Source organism: Oenanthe melanoleuca, chromosome 8, assembly GCF_029582105.1.
Source record: "Oenanthe melanoleuca isolate GR-GAL-2019-014 chromosome 8, OMel1.0, whole genome shotgun sequence".
Lineage (NCBI taxonomy): Eukaryota > Metazoa > Chordata > Aves > Passeriformes > Muscicapidae > Oenanthe > Oenanthe melanoleuca.
In genome coordinates this window covers 1,844,025-1,861,517 of record NC_079342.1, presented here as the reverse complement: position 1 = coordinate 1,861,517, position 17,493 = coordinate 1,844,025, and the positions used below count along the sequence as shown (strand labels likewise).

Here is a 17,493-nt window from a genome sequence, read left to right as displayed (position 1 = left end):
ACCCTCAGCAGATCCCTCCTTTCCTTGCTTCCCCATCAACACAAAACAAAAAGAGCAGAAGAGGATTTGTTTAAGGAATATCAGCAGCAGCTGGGCACTGAAATAAAAGAACAAAATGAGACAGAAATTGAGATTTGGCCATTGAGATTTTACTGCTGGCTCGTGTGAGAGATTTGATTGTGACCACAAGAACATTAGAGGCCTTTAAATTGGATTTCCCTCCTATGAAAGGCCTTATGGCACAGGGGAACCTTGGAGGTGACCTCAGGTATCACAAGTGGGTTCTGAAATGTGTGAATTGTTCTTTATCCCACCCTCCCACCCAGCCACTCCCAGGGCCCAGGAAAGTTCTAGAGCAGCATTCAGCCACCAAACCCTGCAGGGTTTGAAGTAAAACAAGGACTTTGAAACCCACTTGTTCCAGGTGAGAGATGTTCCATTTTCTCTTTCAGAAAATCGTAATTAAATCACAATTTCATCTGTCACTTTTCTGACTCAGTTATGTTGAAGTCATGACAGCCAGACACCATTTTACACACAGGTCACAGAATTATTTCCCTTCTTCCCTCCTCCACCTACAGCCCTTTCCACACTTCCCCAGGAGTAAAAAATTGGGCAACAGAGGCAGTGGGGACCAGAGAAACTCAAGTTATGTGTTCTCCTGCAGCACTGACTCCTTGGAGAGACTCTGAACCCACCACAGCAGGGAAATCAAGGACCTTGGTTTCAAAGAATTTAACTTTTTGTTGTATTTTAATTTTTAACTGCTTAAGGTAGACCAGCAAACCCCCAAAACAGAACAGAAAGCTCCCAAAGCCTGGGGCTGAGGTGTATTTTCCACTGTAAAATACAATCCTTGCCCCCAGAAAAACAACTTCCCACCTCTATTTTAGCATCTCTGCAGTGAAAGGCTGCTGAAGAAGGAACTGGGTTGGATTTATACACACATAAAACAACAGATCAGTAATTTTCCTGTGTTGTCTCAAGCATGACAAAAATCAGGTTTAATCTCACATGAATTAGAGACTCTCTAAAACATCAGGTTTGATTTGTCCTCTCTGAGCTCACAACACACATCCAGGCCAAGTCCTTCCCCAGCCAGGCTCTGCTGAGCCAGGACTGAAACCTGAGCCAGGCCAGGATGGCTGAAATCCATTGTCACTGCAATATTGTCAGATCTTTCCTCACAGCCTCCAGGCTCAAAGAAATCCCTCTAAGCCACTTAAAATGTCCTTCTGATCAGAGCTAAACGAGAGTTTTTTGATTAAAACTGTCTTAAAGAGCAAACAGCACCTCCTGAACGCTGGAATGCTTCACAAAAACCCAGTGGTTTGGCCCAAAGTGCTGCTGCAAGCTTTCAGCAGCTCCACCAGGGATTTTGGGGTTGGCTTCAAAGGAGCTGTTACCTGGAATGACCACATGAAATATGGGAAAAGCAGATTATGCCTCTGCTCTGAAGCACAGCCAGCATCTCCCTGCTCTCTGCTGGCTTAGGGGCTCTGCAATTTTTATTTTTATTTTCTGAGACAAATGCCTGATGGCCTGGGGCAATGAAAGCAAAGTTTGGAAGTTCAGAATCTTTAATCAAATCCAATAGTTTTGTTTCCAAGCAGACTTAGCTGCAGCCTTAATGTGGAGTTTAGGAACACAGGTCCCCTGTCCTGGGGGAGATGAACTCCAACCCAGACAACTTCTGCAGGGACAGCAGTGGGAAAAAGGGAAAAAGGCCTCTGGGTGACATTAAGGCATTAATGGGAACAATATTTGGCAGGTTTGACTGTTTGGTTTAACTCACAAGACTGGGTTTATTATTAGTCAGACCCAGACTGCCAACTGGGCTTAATGATATTTATTATTTTTTACAACAGTTGGAGAATATCTCCACAAATACAAGGGCCTGGAGGAAATGATCAGCAGAAGTAATGCAGCTTTCCAGCCTTTCCTGATTTATTTTTTGCTTCTCTGTTGTCAAAAACTTCAAAATTATCCTCACTTTGCTCCTATTTAAATAAATCAGGAAAACAGGCACAGAGTCTGGAACTCAGGGTCAAATTATGTCATCACAGGATTTCTTTATGTTGTGGAAAGACTGATAACTGAGATATTCAATTAGAGAAAGGAAAATTTATCCTGTATCTGTACTTTACTTATCAGTCCCCTTGGAATCATAGATTTATAAAGGTTGGGAAAAATCATTGAGCCCAATGAATAACCAGGACCCTGTGAGGGATTTGAGAATTTCCTGGATCTAGGGTTAAAAAAGGCAATAAGGTCTTGCTATATATATAAATATGAATATAAATAAAGTCATTGATACATAAATAAGGGCAATAAAAGTAGAATGACAGCATAAATGCCTCTAGTGATATCCTCACTCTCAACTCCCTCAGTCTCAGATCTGGCCACAAATCCCACATGCCAGGCCAGGGAATACTGAGTGTGCAATTCTGGTGTGAAAGTCTGATGGAAATGTAAATCCCAAACTCCCCAAATCCTGACTGAAGGGTTCCTCAAGGGCCACTTCCACCCCAAACATTTATCCCCATCTGAAGCTGCTCTGGGTGACCCCGCACAGAAGGAAATCCAAGCACATTGTCTTTCCTTTGTGCTCCCCATGCACTTCACTCCCTTCTCCCTCCCTGCTTAAAAAAAATATTGACAGCTCTGTAATTAATTTGTTTTCAGATAATTCAGCTCTGTCTCCAGGCTGGGCTGGGCCTTTCCCCCGTGCCACGTGTGGGCAGGAGGGGTTTCTGTTTGCACTGCCCACAGATAAGGGAACACTTCAGCTGGAATCGGCAGGAATTCTTATCACACACCCTTTTAAAAGTCAGAAGCACTTTCTAAGGTCAACCTTTCACCAAAGTCCAGGCCAATTTCTTTTCTGTAGGCTTGCCACAGCGTAACAAAATACAATTTGAGCCACTTCATGGCAAAGGCTGGCACTGCTCACATGAAAACTGGCAGGTGATGCAGGGCCACAGCAGAGAGCAGCAGCTGGATTTTGGGAAGGAATTCCTGGCTGGAGGGTGGGGATGTCCTGGCACAGGGTGCCCAGGGGAGCTGTGGCTGCCCCTGGATCCCTGGAAGTGCCAAGGACAGGGCTTGGAGCAGCTTGGGGTGGTGGAAGCTGTCCCTGCCATGGCACTGGATGAACTTTAAGGTTTTTTCCACCCCACCCTGTGGTTCCATTCTGTTTTCTCTTTCAGGCCACTCCTGCAATAGTTTGGGCTGATCCCCCCAGACCAGGTGCCCAGTGGCCCTTCAGCTGCATTTCAGGCTCCTCAAACACACCCTAAATCTTGCTTTGGCTCAGCTTCCCACATGTCTGGAGATAAGGGGAGGTAAGGAGGCAAAGGTTCCTAGATAAGGTGTATATTTAGCTACCTAAGTACCCTGAGGTCCATAAACCACCCTGCAACAGGCACAACTGGGGCTTCCTAAATTCTGTACCACATTCACCCAGAAGTTCCCAGTTCTTTTTGCTCGCTCAGGAAAATCCAAGAAAAAAAAAAAAACAACCCTGTGCACCCTCAGCAGTCACTTCATTGTCCCCAGTGCCAGAGCAGGACAATGCAGGGAAAAGGTGAGACAGTGGCAGGAGAGATAAGGGTGCAGCAGATCAAAGAGCCCGTGGAGAGGACAAGGGCAGCTCTCCTGGGAACATTCCCACTCAGATAACCTGCCTGAGCCCCTGCTAACTCAGGATTATTTTCCCTGGGATGAAGTCATGCAGCAGGATGTGCCATGGTTTGTGTCAGCATCAGCCACTCAGGCTCCAACTTTGCACCACGTGGGGCTTTTTTTTTTCCCCCAAAAAAATATATTTGTATTGGCCTCTGCATGGAATATCCCACCTCAGGGCTGTGCCTCACATCCCACAGGCTGTAGGAAGGAGCTGCTGCACCAGCACACAGTGGGACTGTAAAGGGTCCCACACCAAAGCACCTGGGAATTGTGTCCAGTCCTCATTCCAAATTTCCATCCTTGAACAGCAGGAGGGAGTTTCTGTGCCAGCCACAAGGTGTGGGACAGGCTGGAATTGCAAGATTCCAGAGTCAAACCTGGCACTCAGAGTGCAGGGATGTCACTCTCAGGATGCTGCTGGAGCAGTGAATCTGTTCTGGCTTCTTCATTGGCATTTTTTCTTCTCTAAATTTTACCTTCTGTGGCCAAAAGAGGAAAAGTTTCTGTGTTCCTCTTTGAAATCCACAATCACACACTGAGTTGGCCAAGCCTCACCTGGATGCTGGCCAGTGCTTGCACATTTTCTTGTTGCAGGAACTGTGCTGGCACACAGAGCCACTGCACAAAAGATCTGTTTTACTAAAAAACCCAGATGTGTTTAACTGAAAGAAAAAAAAAATTAAAAAAAGAATCTCAATCACTGAAAGAGATGGGAAAATCCAGGGGGGTTTGTGGTTTCACAAGCCTTGCAAGCTATTTCTGGGAATCACAAACCCCATTTCATTTTATGAATCAGATGCTCCTTCAAATTACAGTCCTCTTGTCTCCTCTTTTCCCCTCTCCTCATTCCCAGTGGCTAAATAAAGAACAAACAATGCCATATTTAGGAGATTTATATATAGAAGAGGCTCCATGAAGAACAAAAGGACTGTTCCAGAGGACTATTGGCACCAGCATGTACATATTCCACTTGGGAATATATCCTGCCATACACATCCAGGTTAAACCCCTTCAGAACATGCTCACAGCACAATAAATAATAAATACAGAGCATTTTCTGCATTCTTCCCACTGGATTCCACTCCAGCAGGGTTTTTCCAGCTCGTTTTTACACCAGCCCATAGAAAGTGGCATTTTCCTTTTTGTTCTCACTGCAGCTCTTGTGGAAGTTCTTGCTCCACCACCTCTAATTTCAGTGATTTGTGCCCAGGATTTCTCCTGCAGTGGGAAAAGTTTGGGATAAGCACAAAGCCAAGGCTCCAGGTAGTGGGAACAATGGAGAGTGAGACAAAAAGAATGAAAAATTGGGCACAGAACCATTCCCAGGCCAAAGCTTCCCTATTGTTACATGAAATTCTCTCATCTCCAGGAATCTGCTGTGCTCTGACCTCGTTCTGTTCTGGTTCTGATCTCTGCAGCCACACCTGGGGTGCAGACACACATTTCTGTGTCCTTAAGGGACCAACCTTGCCATGGATGATGGATAAAAAGTGAGTTTCAAAGGGATGTGGAGCACAGGAACTTCAAAAATAATGTTAAAAATCTGAGTTTTGGGGACATTTTGAGAAGCAATGTGCAAATTCCTGGTTTGGTGGAAGGTTTCCATGGCAGGGGGTTGGAATTAGTGGCTGCCTTGGCTTCAGGCTGATTTCCAAATCAGACTTTTGGCTCTAAGACAGCTTAGGGAAAGCAGCAAAAATAACACACATGAATTATTGTGTTATCTACCCCTGCCTGTCTCCTTTCACAGAAATCATCATTTAACATTCCCATTCACACTTGGCCCATCTGTTTTCCTGCCATCACATCAGGGCTCAGCTCTGCACCTATAAATTATGGAAGGGAAAGTGCTGAGTGTGGGGATATTTTTAAAAACAATCCTCAAATGAAATCTGTAAATGAACAGAACCTTCCACTCATGGGTGACTGATACAGACAAGGGAAAAGCAGGCCCAGGAACTTGCTGCCAGTTTTGTTCTGAATTTTATGGCCCAACTTCCAGACTATTCCCAAGGAAAGTGTTTCCCCAGAGGGAAGATGATGAGGGAGGTCAACCAGATATTTCATCTCTCACCCTGGAGCTTGGAAACTGGCACAGATGGGCTTGGTTTTCACAGAGAAAAAAAAGCAGAAAAATTAATTTCATAGTTACAAATTCATTTTTCAACTTGTACAGGGAGAAGGCTACACTGAGTGAGTCACACAAACCAATCCCCAGGATATTTTTTGCATGGAAGGAACAGCAAACACAAAGAACCAGAATTTGAGGTAATTTCCCTCCTGCATTTCACAGCATGCAACTGAAGTGTGATTAAACATCTCTTTTGGTCACAAAACTATAAGGCAGAGCTATGAAATAAACTATTAAAGAGGACATCTCCCTTTCTTTTTACCTTTTCACATCCTCTGTGTGTATTTTGGCTGGTAAAGTTGGGGGTCCTTTTTTTTTTTTTTTTTTTCTTTTGAAAGTGGGAAAAAAACCCACCAAAACCCTGCCAGAAAGAAAAAATTGGAAAAAAGTTTCCAAATGTATTTTGTTTCCAAAAGTGAGGCAATCCTGAGTGCCTAGACGGTGAAATTCCAGCCCAGCTCTCTGTGCTCACACTGCTCTCCCTTGGGTTCTGACCTCCAAGGATGTGTTGTTTAACCCCACAAATTTCAGAAACCCCAAACTAGGTGGGAGCAGCACAAAATCCCCATTTTCTCACCTCATTCATTAAGTCTCCAAGGTGCTGGAGAGCCCAACAGCCCCCAAACCCCACAGCACCAGGAACTTCCCTCCCAGAACCCCACAATCACCAAGCAGAGCTGAAATCCCAGCAAGGAGCTCCCCTTCCAAAACAAACCCCAGGATTCCACATCAGGCACCTTCACAAGGGAAGATAAAACCACATTTTAGGCTGTTCCATTAGAGGGCATCCTACAACATCCTTTTGTGGTCAGATGCTTCTCCTCTGTTATATCCTCTGCAATAATTCATGGAAGATCTTCCACAAGGAGCCAGCAACATTCACATCCCCAGGTTTTTGCATCCCTCATAATTGCATTAATGGATTCATTTTCTGAGCTCCAGGACACAGGGAGCTGTGGCACAAACAGCCTCTGCTCCCACCCACCTTCTCAGTCTTTAAATCCTCAGGTTTCAGACAGTTTATTAATTCAGGTACAGAGACACAGACACAGTTTACGACCCTTAAAATCAGCAAGAAGCCCCTGGGTAGTAAAATCTGCTTGTAGTGATAAATATTTTCCAGACTGGGCTGTGACATGGATGAAGTACCTGTAGGTGCACTGAAAGCACTTCACAGACTGAAGGCACCAGAAGATCTAAAGGTAATAATATTGGAAATTAAGAAGTCTGGGGTAAGAAATAGGAGTTGACACGATAACATGAAAATACAACTGCGAGACAGATAACTCAGTTACCATAAATTACCATCCTATCTGACTTAAAAAGCAGGATGTAAAAGTGCTCCTGTCACACTGAATGACAAATGAACTTCTGACTGCTGAAATGCAAGATTAATGAAGCCACAGAAGAGACATGAAAGGACTTACGAGGATCCTGGGCTTGCTGTTGGCGGGGGACCTGGAAAAGTGACAGAAGAAAAACAGCAGGATGAGTTATGGCCAGGTAGCAAGCAGGAAGCTTTTGAAAACCTTTTAAAAGATAAAAGCACCAGTCTGTGCTGTTGGCTGTGGTTTATGGGGTTGGACAGAGGAGTGACAGTCCCTCAGCACCACAGACAAGCCTGAATTGGCTGCAGAACATGACATGAGGACAATGAGCAGGTGAGCAACTCACCCTCCTCTTGAAACAGCCTAGCAGAACATCTAATTATTAATTTCTTACCAAAATCAGAAAACAGGGGAGACTTAGGATAAAAAAAAGATGATGAAACTCATCACATCCGTAATTCCCTGTGTGTTATTTGTCCAGTTCCAAAGAGGATTAACCAGGACTGTGTGCAAATATCTTCATCTCAGTGAATTATTTCCCCCTGACTGTGGAGGAGGAGAAGACACACAAAACCTGTTTCTTGTTTGGAATCTTCTGAGTGGTAAGATCAGCTTTGAAGGCAGTTATCTCAATATAAACTTGGAAGAATGAGTGCTTATTTTCCCTGACAGGTATATATGTGTCTCATTTCAGGCCCTCAGCCTGCAGTGCCAGCTGAAATTTCTCACTCACCAGACACAGAGGTCACTCAGAATAAAGGAGTTTTTCTCCTCAGGTCTGAATCTACCCAGGTGCCACATTAATGGGGGCTCAGCCTGGAGAAAAGGAGGCTCAGGGGGGCCCTTCTGGCTCTGCTCCCAGGGAACAGGGACAGGAGGAGAGGAAACAGCTTCAAGCTGCTCCAGGGGAGGTTTAGATTGGGTATTGGGGAAAATTCTCCTCCAAAAATGTTGGAACAGTCTGCCCAAGGCTGTGGTGGAGTCACCATCCCTACAACTGTTTGAGAAACATGGATGTGGCACTTGGGACATGGTTTAATTGTGAACACAGTGCTGGTGCTGGACTTGATGATCTTGAAGGCCTTTTCCAAGCTGAATATTCCATGAGTCTATGAAAACACAGCTGTTCCTACACTCCCATGGATCCCTTTATTTAGGAAATCTGTTGCTGGGGTTGAAGGGCAGAGATCCCAGCCCTGCAGGACACACAGCAGGGTCTGACATCTCTCAGGGTGCCCCACGCCTCCTCAGCTCCCCAGGGGCATTTCTCCAAGCTCCATCCCAGGGAATGTTTCTGCCCTGCCATCCTGACAGCCTCTCTGGGAAGCAGAGCTGCAGCCAGCTCATGGATTCCTGGGCTCCCTGCACAATCTGGATTTACCAAACAACTTTAACAAAAAACGTTAAACAATAAACGTAACAAATTCTGCGTTCCCAGCTCCGCTCCACCAGCGCGCCGCTGTCCCCCGGGTGAACACCTTTCCCTGAAGAGCTGGAAGAGCTGAGGAGTGAACTCACCAAACTTGACAAAGAGCACCCCGGTGGTGGAGACGCTCCTCCTGCCGTTGGTGGCCACGCACTGGAAGTAGCCGGTGTCGGTGGTGTCCAGGTTGCGGATGCGCAGGCGGGAGCCGTAGGGGGTGGCTCGGAAGGAGATCCTGCGCGGCTCCTGCACCACAGGAGCGTCGTTCTTCAGCCACCTGACGGTGGGAGGGGGGTTCCCTGACACCTTGCAGTGCAGCTCTGCTGTCTGGCCCAGGGTGGTGGTGATGTTGTTCATGGGTTCGTCCAGCGTCAGGAAATAATCTGGGGTGGGAGGGAAGAGAACGACTTCAGAGCAAGGAATGTCCTGCTTGTCCTTGGAAAGGACACACAGGTGGCTATCAGCCTTCCCTCTGCTGTTTCAACATCTCCTATTTGGCTTCATTTTCAGAAAAAAACACTGCTGCTCTTTTTTCTTCTCTTTTTCCTAATCAATAAACATGAAGAACATCTCAGCGCTCCAGTTGTTCATTTTGATGCTGACCTGCCTCTGCTCATGCCAGAATCCACCCAATACAGGAATATATGAAAGGAATCATTCAGAAGTGACAATCCTGTTACCCAGAGAAACTGTGGCTGCCCCTGGATTTTTGGCAGTGACCAAGGCCAGGTTGACACTGGGACTTGGAGCAGCCTGGGACAGTGGGAGGTGTCCCTGCCATGGCAGGGGGTGGGATGGGATGAGATTTAAGGTCTCTCCCAACCCAAACCATTCCAGGATTCTGTGATCCTGTCTCCAAGCCATTTTTAGTGACTCACAGGTAGAGCAGATAGTGTGTTATCCACGATTTTGTAAGCATCAATTACAGAGATGAAAATAAGGATCATATCTGGGAGAGGAGACTTTATTCTCACTCAGCATTTCCATGGCTAAGAGTACTGAAGGTTACCTTCAATCCAAAATAGGGCTTGTGACTGAAATACCAAATGAAATTAGAATTACAAAGATGAATCTCTCCTAATCCATTCCTGAGCACTGCCTTCTGTCAGGGGCTGTTTCACTGGGCATCCTTCAGGAAGAGGCCCATTCCTAGTTCTCTGTATTCACCATTTCATTAAATCCTTTAAAGGCAGGGAGGGAGATGGATTGGGGAAGGGGAATGGAATCCTCAGGCTTTCATCTCCATGTCAGAGTTCAAACCTAACAGTGGCCATTAGTGCTCAGAGCCATCATCAGCTGCTGGCTGTCCCAGCAGGGTGGCCAAGGAATGAGAAATCCCGACTGGATCTGGCTCCTGAACTCTCAGAGCCAAACCAGGAGGTCAAGAAAAGCCAGAATCAGTCAGTGAACTTGAAATCACAGAATTATTTGGATTGGAAGGGACCTTGGAGTTCATCCAGCTCCACCCCCTGCCATGGGCAGGGACACATTCCACTATCCCAGGTGTCTCCAAGCCCTGCCCAGCCTGGCCTTGGACACTGCCAGGGATGGGGAATCCCCAAACTGGTGCTGTGCTGCTTGTGCTCCATCACTCTCAAATCCATCTGCAGTTAACTCCAGCACAAAACCTTCCTAAAAGTGTGAAAAAACCCTCCAGCGTGCTCCAAACCAGCTCAGCCACCCAGCCTGCCTAAGTGAGCCACTTCCCTAATTACTGCCTGTAATCTCGGCTTGCCCAGCTCCTCCCTTCATTATGCTTTGTGGGGAGCAGTATCTCTCGCCTTTGTTTTTAATCTGTTTAGCACACCACTTACCCCGTGTTTGCACAGCACTTTGAACAAGGCGTCCCTGTCCTCACCTGGTCCCAGGAGCCATTTGGGACAAACATTTGGCACCGAGGCCCTGCCCACAGATACTTTTTTTTTCCACGTGCATTTTTTCCATTCAGTTCTAATGTGCAGGTGTGAGACTGTGCTTCTCTCAGGGAGCAAGGCACAGGATGAGAAGGGACAGCCTCATGTTTCACCAGGGGAGGTTTAGATTGGGTATAAGGGATAAAAAATTCATGGCAAGAGTTGAAAAGCATTGAAACAGGCTGAACAGAGCAGTGGTGGAGTCACCATCCCTGGAAATGTTCAAAAATTATGTGGGAACGTGGCTTAGTGGTGGTTGGACTTGGTGATCTTGAAGGCCTTTTCCAAGCTGACTATTCCATAATTCTATGAAAACACAGCTGTTCCTACACTCCCATGGATCCCTTTATTTAGGAAATCTGTGGCTGGGGTTGAGGGCAGAGATCCCAGCCCTGCAGGACACACAGCAGGGTCTGACATCTCTCAGGGTGCCCCACGCCTCCTCAGCTCCCCAGGGGCATTTCTCCAAGCTCCATCCCAGGGAATGTTTCTGCCCTGCCATCCTGACAGCCTCTCTGGGAAGCAGAGCTGCAGCCAGCTCATGGATTCCTGGGCTCCCTGCACAATCTGGGTTTAATAAAGCCCCACTAATGGCCTGGGACCGGAGAACCACAGTTAATTACCCAATGTAACATTTCTGCACCGCAGCCATTTATTTAATTCCTGATAATGTTCCCGGGACTGCTTCAGACATCTCCAGCCCAACAGGGAGAGGAACAGCTCTGGGATGGGCTGGCTGGCAAACAGCACAGTGAACAGAAGGTTTTAAAGGTCCTGAGGAATACAGCAGAGGCAATAAAGGAGGGAGGATGTAGGGCAGGTTTCCAAAGGCTGGAAAAGGATTCTGAAGCATCAATAGAAATTGTAAGTGAGAGAAAAAGTGTGGCTGCAACTTCTCTGTAAGTACCAACTCAAGTGGCCTCAGGAGCTGCTGACTCCTCTCATTGTTCTCCACCTTCCTCCATGAGCTACTGCAGAAACACTAAAACAAATTCATCTGCTAAATTCACCCTAGATTAGTCCTCAAATCCATAAATTTAGTATCCAAATCATAAACCAGATCAAGCAGCTCCCATGACATGAGATTTAACAGGATGGGTCTGAAGCTACTGGGGGCTCTGGGAAATGTTTCTCAAAGACAAAGCAGTTTTGGAATTGAAAATGAACTCCCCAAAAACCTTGTAAAAGGATGAGGATCCCTTCCCTGGCATGCACCAAACTCATCCATTGCTGCCCTTGCCTGGTGTGGAGAGCAGCCCAGTTGTATTTTTATTGTGTCTGTCACCTCCCAAAGCCCATCAAAGGAGAAATTCCTCCCTGTGAGGGTGGGGAGCTCCTGGCACAGGCTGCCCAGAGCAGCTGTGGCTGCCCCTGGATCCCTGGAAGTGCCCAAGGCCAGGCTGGAGCACCCTGGGCTACTGGAAGGTGTCCCTTGGCAGGGGTGGAATGGGATGAGCTCTAAGGTCCCTTCCAATCCAAATCATTTCACCATAATTCACCTGAGCCTCTCCTGCCATCCAGGAGCTCTCCAGATGGATTTGACTCCCTCTGAACAATTTCTTAGAAAAAAGGTTGGTTGTGGTGTACTGGGAATGATCCAGTCTGGTGGCACTGGCCTTTGGAAAGTCTGAGTTTAATCCTGGCTCGGAGCAGCTTTGGGTGAATCAGCTCAGTTGTGATTTTTAGAAGAGCCAAAGGGAAGTAGACACCCAAAGCCAATCAAAGCTCACATGGGATTTGTGCAACTAAGGCCTTTTAAAAACAGCCTTAAACCTTTTGGCTCGATGTCTCCAGCCATAAAGTGAGGATAATAATCCCTCTTACATCATGGGGAGGCTGCTATGTACATTAATGAGATAATGCTCATAAAGCACTTTGAAGGTGAAAAGTGCTATGCTGGGATAAGCACTGTTACTGCATTTTAAGTTAAATCTCAGGATTTCAAGCACTGAACAAAAGCCTGTCCGTATTTTAGAGTAGCACTCAATAAAAACATTTGGGAAGCGTTTTAATTTACAGGAGTACAGGAGAATAGCCTGAAAGAGTTCTAAATAAAATTTAGCCCACCTATAATTTAATAATAGTCAAACTGATTTTTTTTTAATTTGTAAAAACAATTTACTGCTGGGCCTAGACCCTGAATGCCAAGTTTCAGCCCACAGAGAGTTTTTTTTTAATGGCTGAGTTATAAACCCTTGAAAAATGCTGACAGCCCCTTTACTAGAGCAGCACTAGCGGGTGCCCTATAATGAACTTTTAAATGACTTGAGATAATATCTGGAAAGCCAAGCCTGAAATATATTTCTGGGTTTGAGCCATTGCCAAGGCAAACACAACACATCATAAGTCATCCTCATGATTCTGAGCGCATAAATTGGAGACACTGCATATAAAAACCCAAATATTAGGTATCCTTCATGGCCAAACTTTGTGCTGGTTTGATGTTACAGAACAGCAACAGCTGTGCAAGGACCAAATGTAGAGTGTTGTGTGTCTCCAAAGAAGAGAAGTGTCTGTATTTCCACAGCTCTGCCTTGACATTGTTAAATAGGAGCCTGCCCAGTCCTAATAAATCCTCCCCTATTCTACTGCTTTAAAGTGGAACCCAGGTGGCTTTCAAAATAAAAGCTCGTCCTGGCTGGCCAAGGAATGTTAATCTGCTCTGTGAGCACATGGTTACTCTATCTTAAATTCCCAAAGACACATCTCAGAGCACAAACACCCTCCTGGCCTGCAGGAGGATTTTGCTGGCCACAGAGAGACCTTTCCCCCCCAGCACCGTGTGTGCTGCATGTTTCTGATTTCACAAGGTGTTTAGAGCACGATGGGGATGCAGGATTAGACCCTGGAAGGGTCATTTTATGAAAGAGTTGTTGTTTCATTTCTGCCCTTCTGATCTTTTGGAATATTCAAAGAAAAGCTAAAATTAAAGTCTCTGCTCAAGCCTAAACCAGCTTTAATCCAGGTGCACAGGAGAGGCTGGTGAGCCAAGTTCCTTCCATTACAGATGGGGAGCAACACAGATCCCTGCAAACATCTCCAGACCTTTCCTCAAGCAGCTGTGGGGACACCTTTTCCAGCTGTTTAATTCTGGATTTGAAGATTCAAACCTGCACTGCAGCACAGAAAGCAGGACCTGACTGGCTGGAGCAAGGCACTGGGACACCAATATTCCAGTGCTTATTGCATTTATGGAACCCTGGAATGGTTTGGGCTGGCAGGGACCTCAATGTTCAGCTCATTCCAACAATGCCATGGGCAGGGACCCTTCCACTAGACCAGGCTGATCATTGAATTCTGTTTGTGAACTGAAAGGTTTGGCAGCTCCCTGGTTCTTCATCACTGGAAAAATGCCCAGAAGTGTCTCAGAGAAAGCTGCATTTTCATTAATTCAGACCCTGGATTATCCATGAGTCCAGTGTGGTGCCACACCTGGATGTGCTCCATACTCACAAAAATCCACCACCACCACCTGGGAATTTTCCATGTGGAATTTGGAGAAGGTCAGCAACACAGAGCCCACCCAGACTGAGGGTGCTGGAGGGGTTTGCTGCTCCATGACAAGGAAGCAGCAGCAGGATTTCTGGTGGAAGTGTGGCCACACACATCCCTTGGGAAAAGGATTCACCATGGATTGCTGGATCTGCCCAGGACTCACAGAGGAAGACAACTCCCCACGGGTCTGATCACCAGGCCTGGTTATTAAAAGGGGTAAAAGAATAACTCCCACCTGGAATTTCACTCATTTTAGATCAATAAACAAGAGGAATGAAAGTGGGAGGGAAGAGATGCTGCAAGTCATGATCTGGCCACTCTTGAAGAAAGTCAGGGTTAAAGAAGTCCAGATAACATGTGGAAATATCCAGTGTCTGCTCTCTTGGGACAAAAGAAAACTTCTGCTGCCTTAGCTTGCCCAATTTACTTCCAATGGGTTTCCTCAGAGATGTGCAGGAGATCATTTGGGAAGTTCTGTCCTGGACTTGCCCTTCCCAGACCCACCCAGAGGGTTCAGTGCCACCCAGGACAACTCAGTGACCCCAGGCAGGCAGGGCACAGCTCAAACCCTGATGGATTTTCAGATCTCCACTCTCACTGGGACTCTCAGAATTAATTTTTATATTCTGATAATTGGCAGCTTAGAGATAGCACTGGGCTCGTGGAGGGAAACTGGACTTCCAAAAAAATTATCTGGAGTCTGAATCCCACTGCTTTTGGGTGGGAACTGGACAACTCACTGCCCCCCAGGAACTCCTGAATTCATCTGGGAGTTGCTTCTGCCCCTCCTTCCATCAGACAGCTCTGAGGTTTAAGGACAGATGTCTCAGAGGTCACTTTGAGGGGAAATGAAGCTTTTCTTTACTCAGGAACCAGTTTTATAGCCCAAGTAGGAAACCTCAAAACTTTATCACCAAAAAAAAAAAAAAAGTGATTAGGAATAGGTAAACAAATGTCCACATCCAGCTATAAAGCCAACTACTGAAAACCATCAAGGGATTTTGTTGTCACTTTAGAAGCTGCTCTGCAGTAAAGAGCCACAAAGAAAAACTCCAGCATTAAAGGGAGGGTGTATGGAAAGGTATGTGCCTCAAGATTAATGCTGTGGAGTCAAAGAAAAGCTGTTATTTCTGACATTTTGACATAGCATCACTTTAGGATCTGGTTCTTATTAGCCCTTTCTGTGCCTTTTAAAGGTCTATTTTTTTTTTCAACCAAAAATGTCAGGAAATTTGGAACAGAAACGTACAATAAAACACGTCCCTTGACCCTCCGATCTATCAATCTTTCAAATAAACAAAGATAGCTGGATGAGCCAGGAAAAGGTTATTATATATAGTTACCTTATGTATAATGGTCAATATTCACTGCACACACTCAGATTATATAAAAAATCCAATGTAAGTGAAGCTTTTTGTGGAAGATTTTTGCCATGAAAGCCCAAAATTGCTCAGGGTGGTTTCATTTTCAGGCTGCATTCTGTGACCTTCGAATTTCACACCCTGTATTATTTATAAATGAGACATTCAAGAAACACAAATTCTCAAATAAAAACGTGCACTCCGTCAGTGGAAAAGCAAACAAAAGGAGCTAATGTACTGTGGCTAAAAAAATTTTCAAACAAAGTAGCAGTAATTTACTGCCCTGCTACTCACAGGACCCCACAAATCGAATCAGAACCCTGAGCCCCATCAGGGGAGCCTGATTTACCCCACATCCCCCAGATAATAAAGGAAAATAAAAAGGTAAATTGTGCATGAATGTGAAAGCTGTAACTCTTCCCCTTTCAGCACACGTATCAAATTCACATCCAGTGATTTCAAAGGAGAATCTGGAATCTCTGAAGGACTGGGGCCAAAGGCAGGAGGCCTCCATCCACCTGGCTCTCCCCATGTTTGGTGGTGCTTTTGTTGTTTATGGGAGATCACTGAGGTTTTCCCTCGAGGAACTCCCAGCCAGGTCCCTTCCCTGCCTGGAAGGACGTGCCAAGGTGGCAGCTCCAGCCTGGATTTGTGAGTGAGGGTGAGCCAAGGGCTCCATGAGCAGCCTGGCTGCACCCCTGGGTGTCCTTGAGACCCCTGGGTGTCCTGCACAGCCCTGGATATCCTGCAGAGCCCTGGGTGTCCTGCAGACCTTCCAGTGTCTGCATTTTCCTCCTGCTGTGCTGGACTGTTGTCCAGCCCTTCCAGGGAATGTTCTGCCCACTCCAGGATCTCCAGGAAGTTCAGGACACACAAACACTGCACTTCTCCCATCCCTTGTTTGGACCCTCCACAGTAATTTTGTGCTCATCTCCCTCCCAGGGGAGAGATGCTGGAGATGATCCTTGAGATGCCTTTGAGTGCTAAGGATAAATCCCAGCTGAATCTTCAGCTGTACAATCCTGACTCCTGCTGCCAAGCTCTCCAGGGAATGTCTGTTCCAGGGAGGACAGTGGGACTGGGAAGTGCTGGGCCCCACAGAGGCTGTGGGGAGCTCAAAGCCTGGCCCTGGGATCCTGGATGTCTGGAAATGGAAATGGTTCACAAACTCCTGGCCTTGGGATCCTGGATGTCTGGAAATGGAAATGGTTCCCAAGCTCCTGGCCTTGGGATCCTGGATGTCTGAAAATAGAAATGGTTCCCAAGCTCCAAGGTTTTATACTTGTTTGCCAGAGCTGAAAGGCCATGGAAGGAAAAGGAAAATAGGCAAAAACTCACAGTAAAGGTTTTCTTTGGGAGCTGAAGGACCAAAGGAAGAGATCCTGGGAGGAGGAACCAGCAAAAGAAATGAGCTGCAGCCCCAGTGCCCTGAGCTCAGCTCAGCCACAGCCAGGACACATCCCTGTGCCTCTGGAGGTGGAACTGGGGGCACTGGGAGGACCCATTCCAGGGAAGCTGCATCATTCTCTTACCAGCCTTGCAGAATGAACAGTCACTGGAGCTGAATCCTACTCACAGTGAAAATGATATTCCAAAGCTGACTCTTTCCTGGCAAAGACTCCAGAGTTATCTTTGCCTAAGGATGAAGGGATCCCAAACAGTTCCTCCAGTGCAGCAGATGTAGAGAGGCTCTCATTCCAATTCAGGCCTGTTTCTTTGTAAATAAACTGACATGGGATGGAAGGAAGAAGGAAAAGCCTCTCCTTCCCTGATCTGCTTTGTGGGAGAGGAGCAGCTGAATGGAGGGCTCTTCACCTTCCTAAAGGAGGAAAAGGTGGGAACTGGGAGCTTTTCCACAGAGCTGGAGCAGGAGCTGGTGTGTGAGGGGGCAAAGGGGAGGTGGCAGGCAGGGAAGGAGAAATCTCAACCAAAAACTTGGGAGTGAAAAGCTTCACATGCTGCCACCAGCCCTCTGGAATGGGGTTTTTCCCACCACCACAGCCCCCTTTTTTCACTCATTTCTCCTTGTAGAATTAAATATTTACAGGATCATATTTTCATTTCTCCCTCGTGGCATTCCCTCTGCACACCATGGTTTACCAGTAGGGAAAGAGAGAGAAATGCTCGTAGCTAAATCTCCCCTGTTTTAAAAGTG

The 17,493-nt window shown here is 46.4% G+C and overlaps 1 protein-coding gene across 1 annotated transcript in view; it reads right to left on the bottom strand.

The window, feature by feature from the left end:
- The window catches only part of ROR1 (receptor tyrosine kinase like orphan receptor 1), a 128,324-nt gene that overhangs the window by 11,762 nt on the left and 99,069 nt on the right, over positions 1-17,493 (bottom strand). Inside the window, exons 3-4 of the mRNA XM_056497782.1 lie at positions 8,665-8,952; positions 7,246-7,276 (exon numbers count right to left, since the gene is read on the bottom strand). Of these exons, the coding sequence (XP_056353757.1) occupies positions 7,246-7,276; positions 8,665-8,952 (319 nt within the window). The remainder of the gene's footprint in view (positions 1-7,245; positions 7,277-8,664; positions 8,953-17,493) is intronic.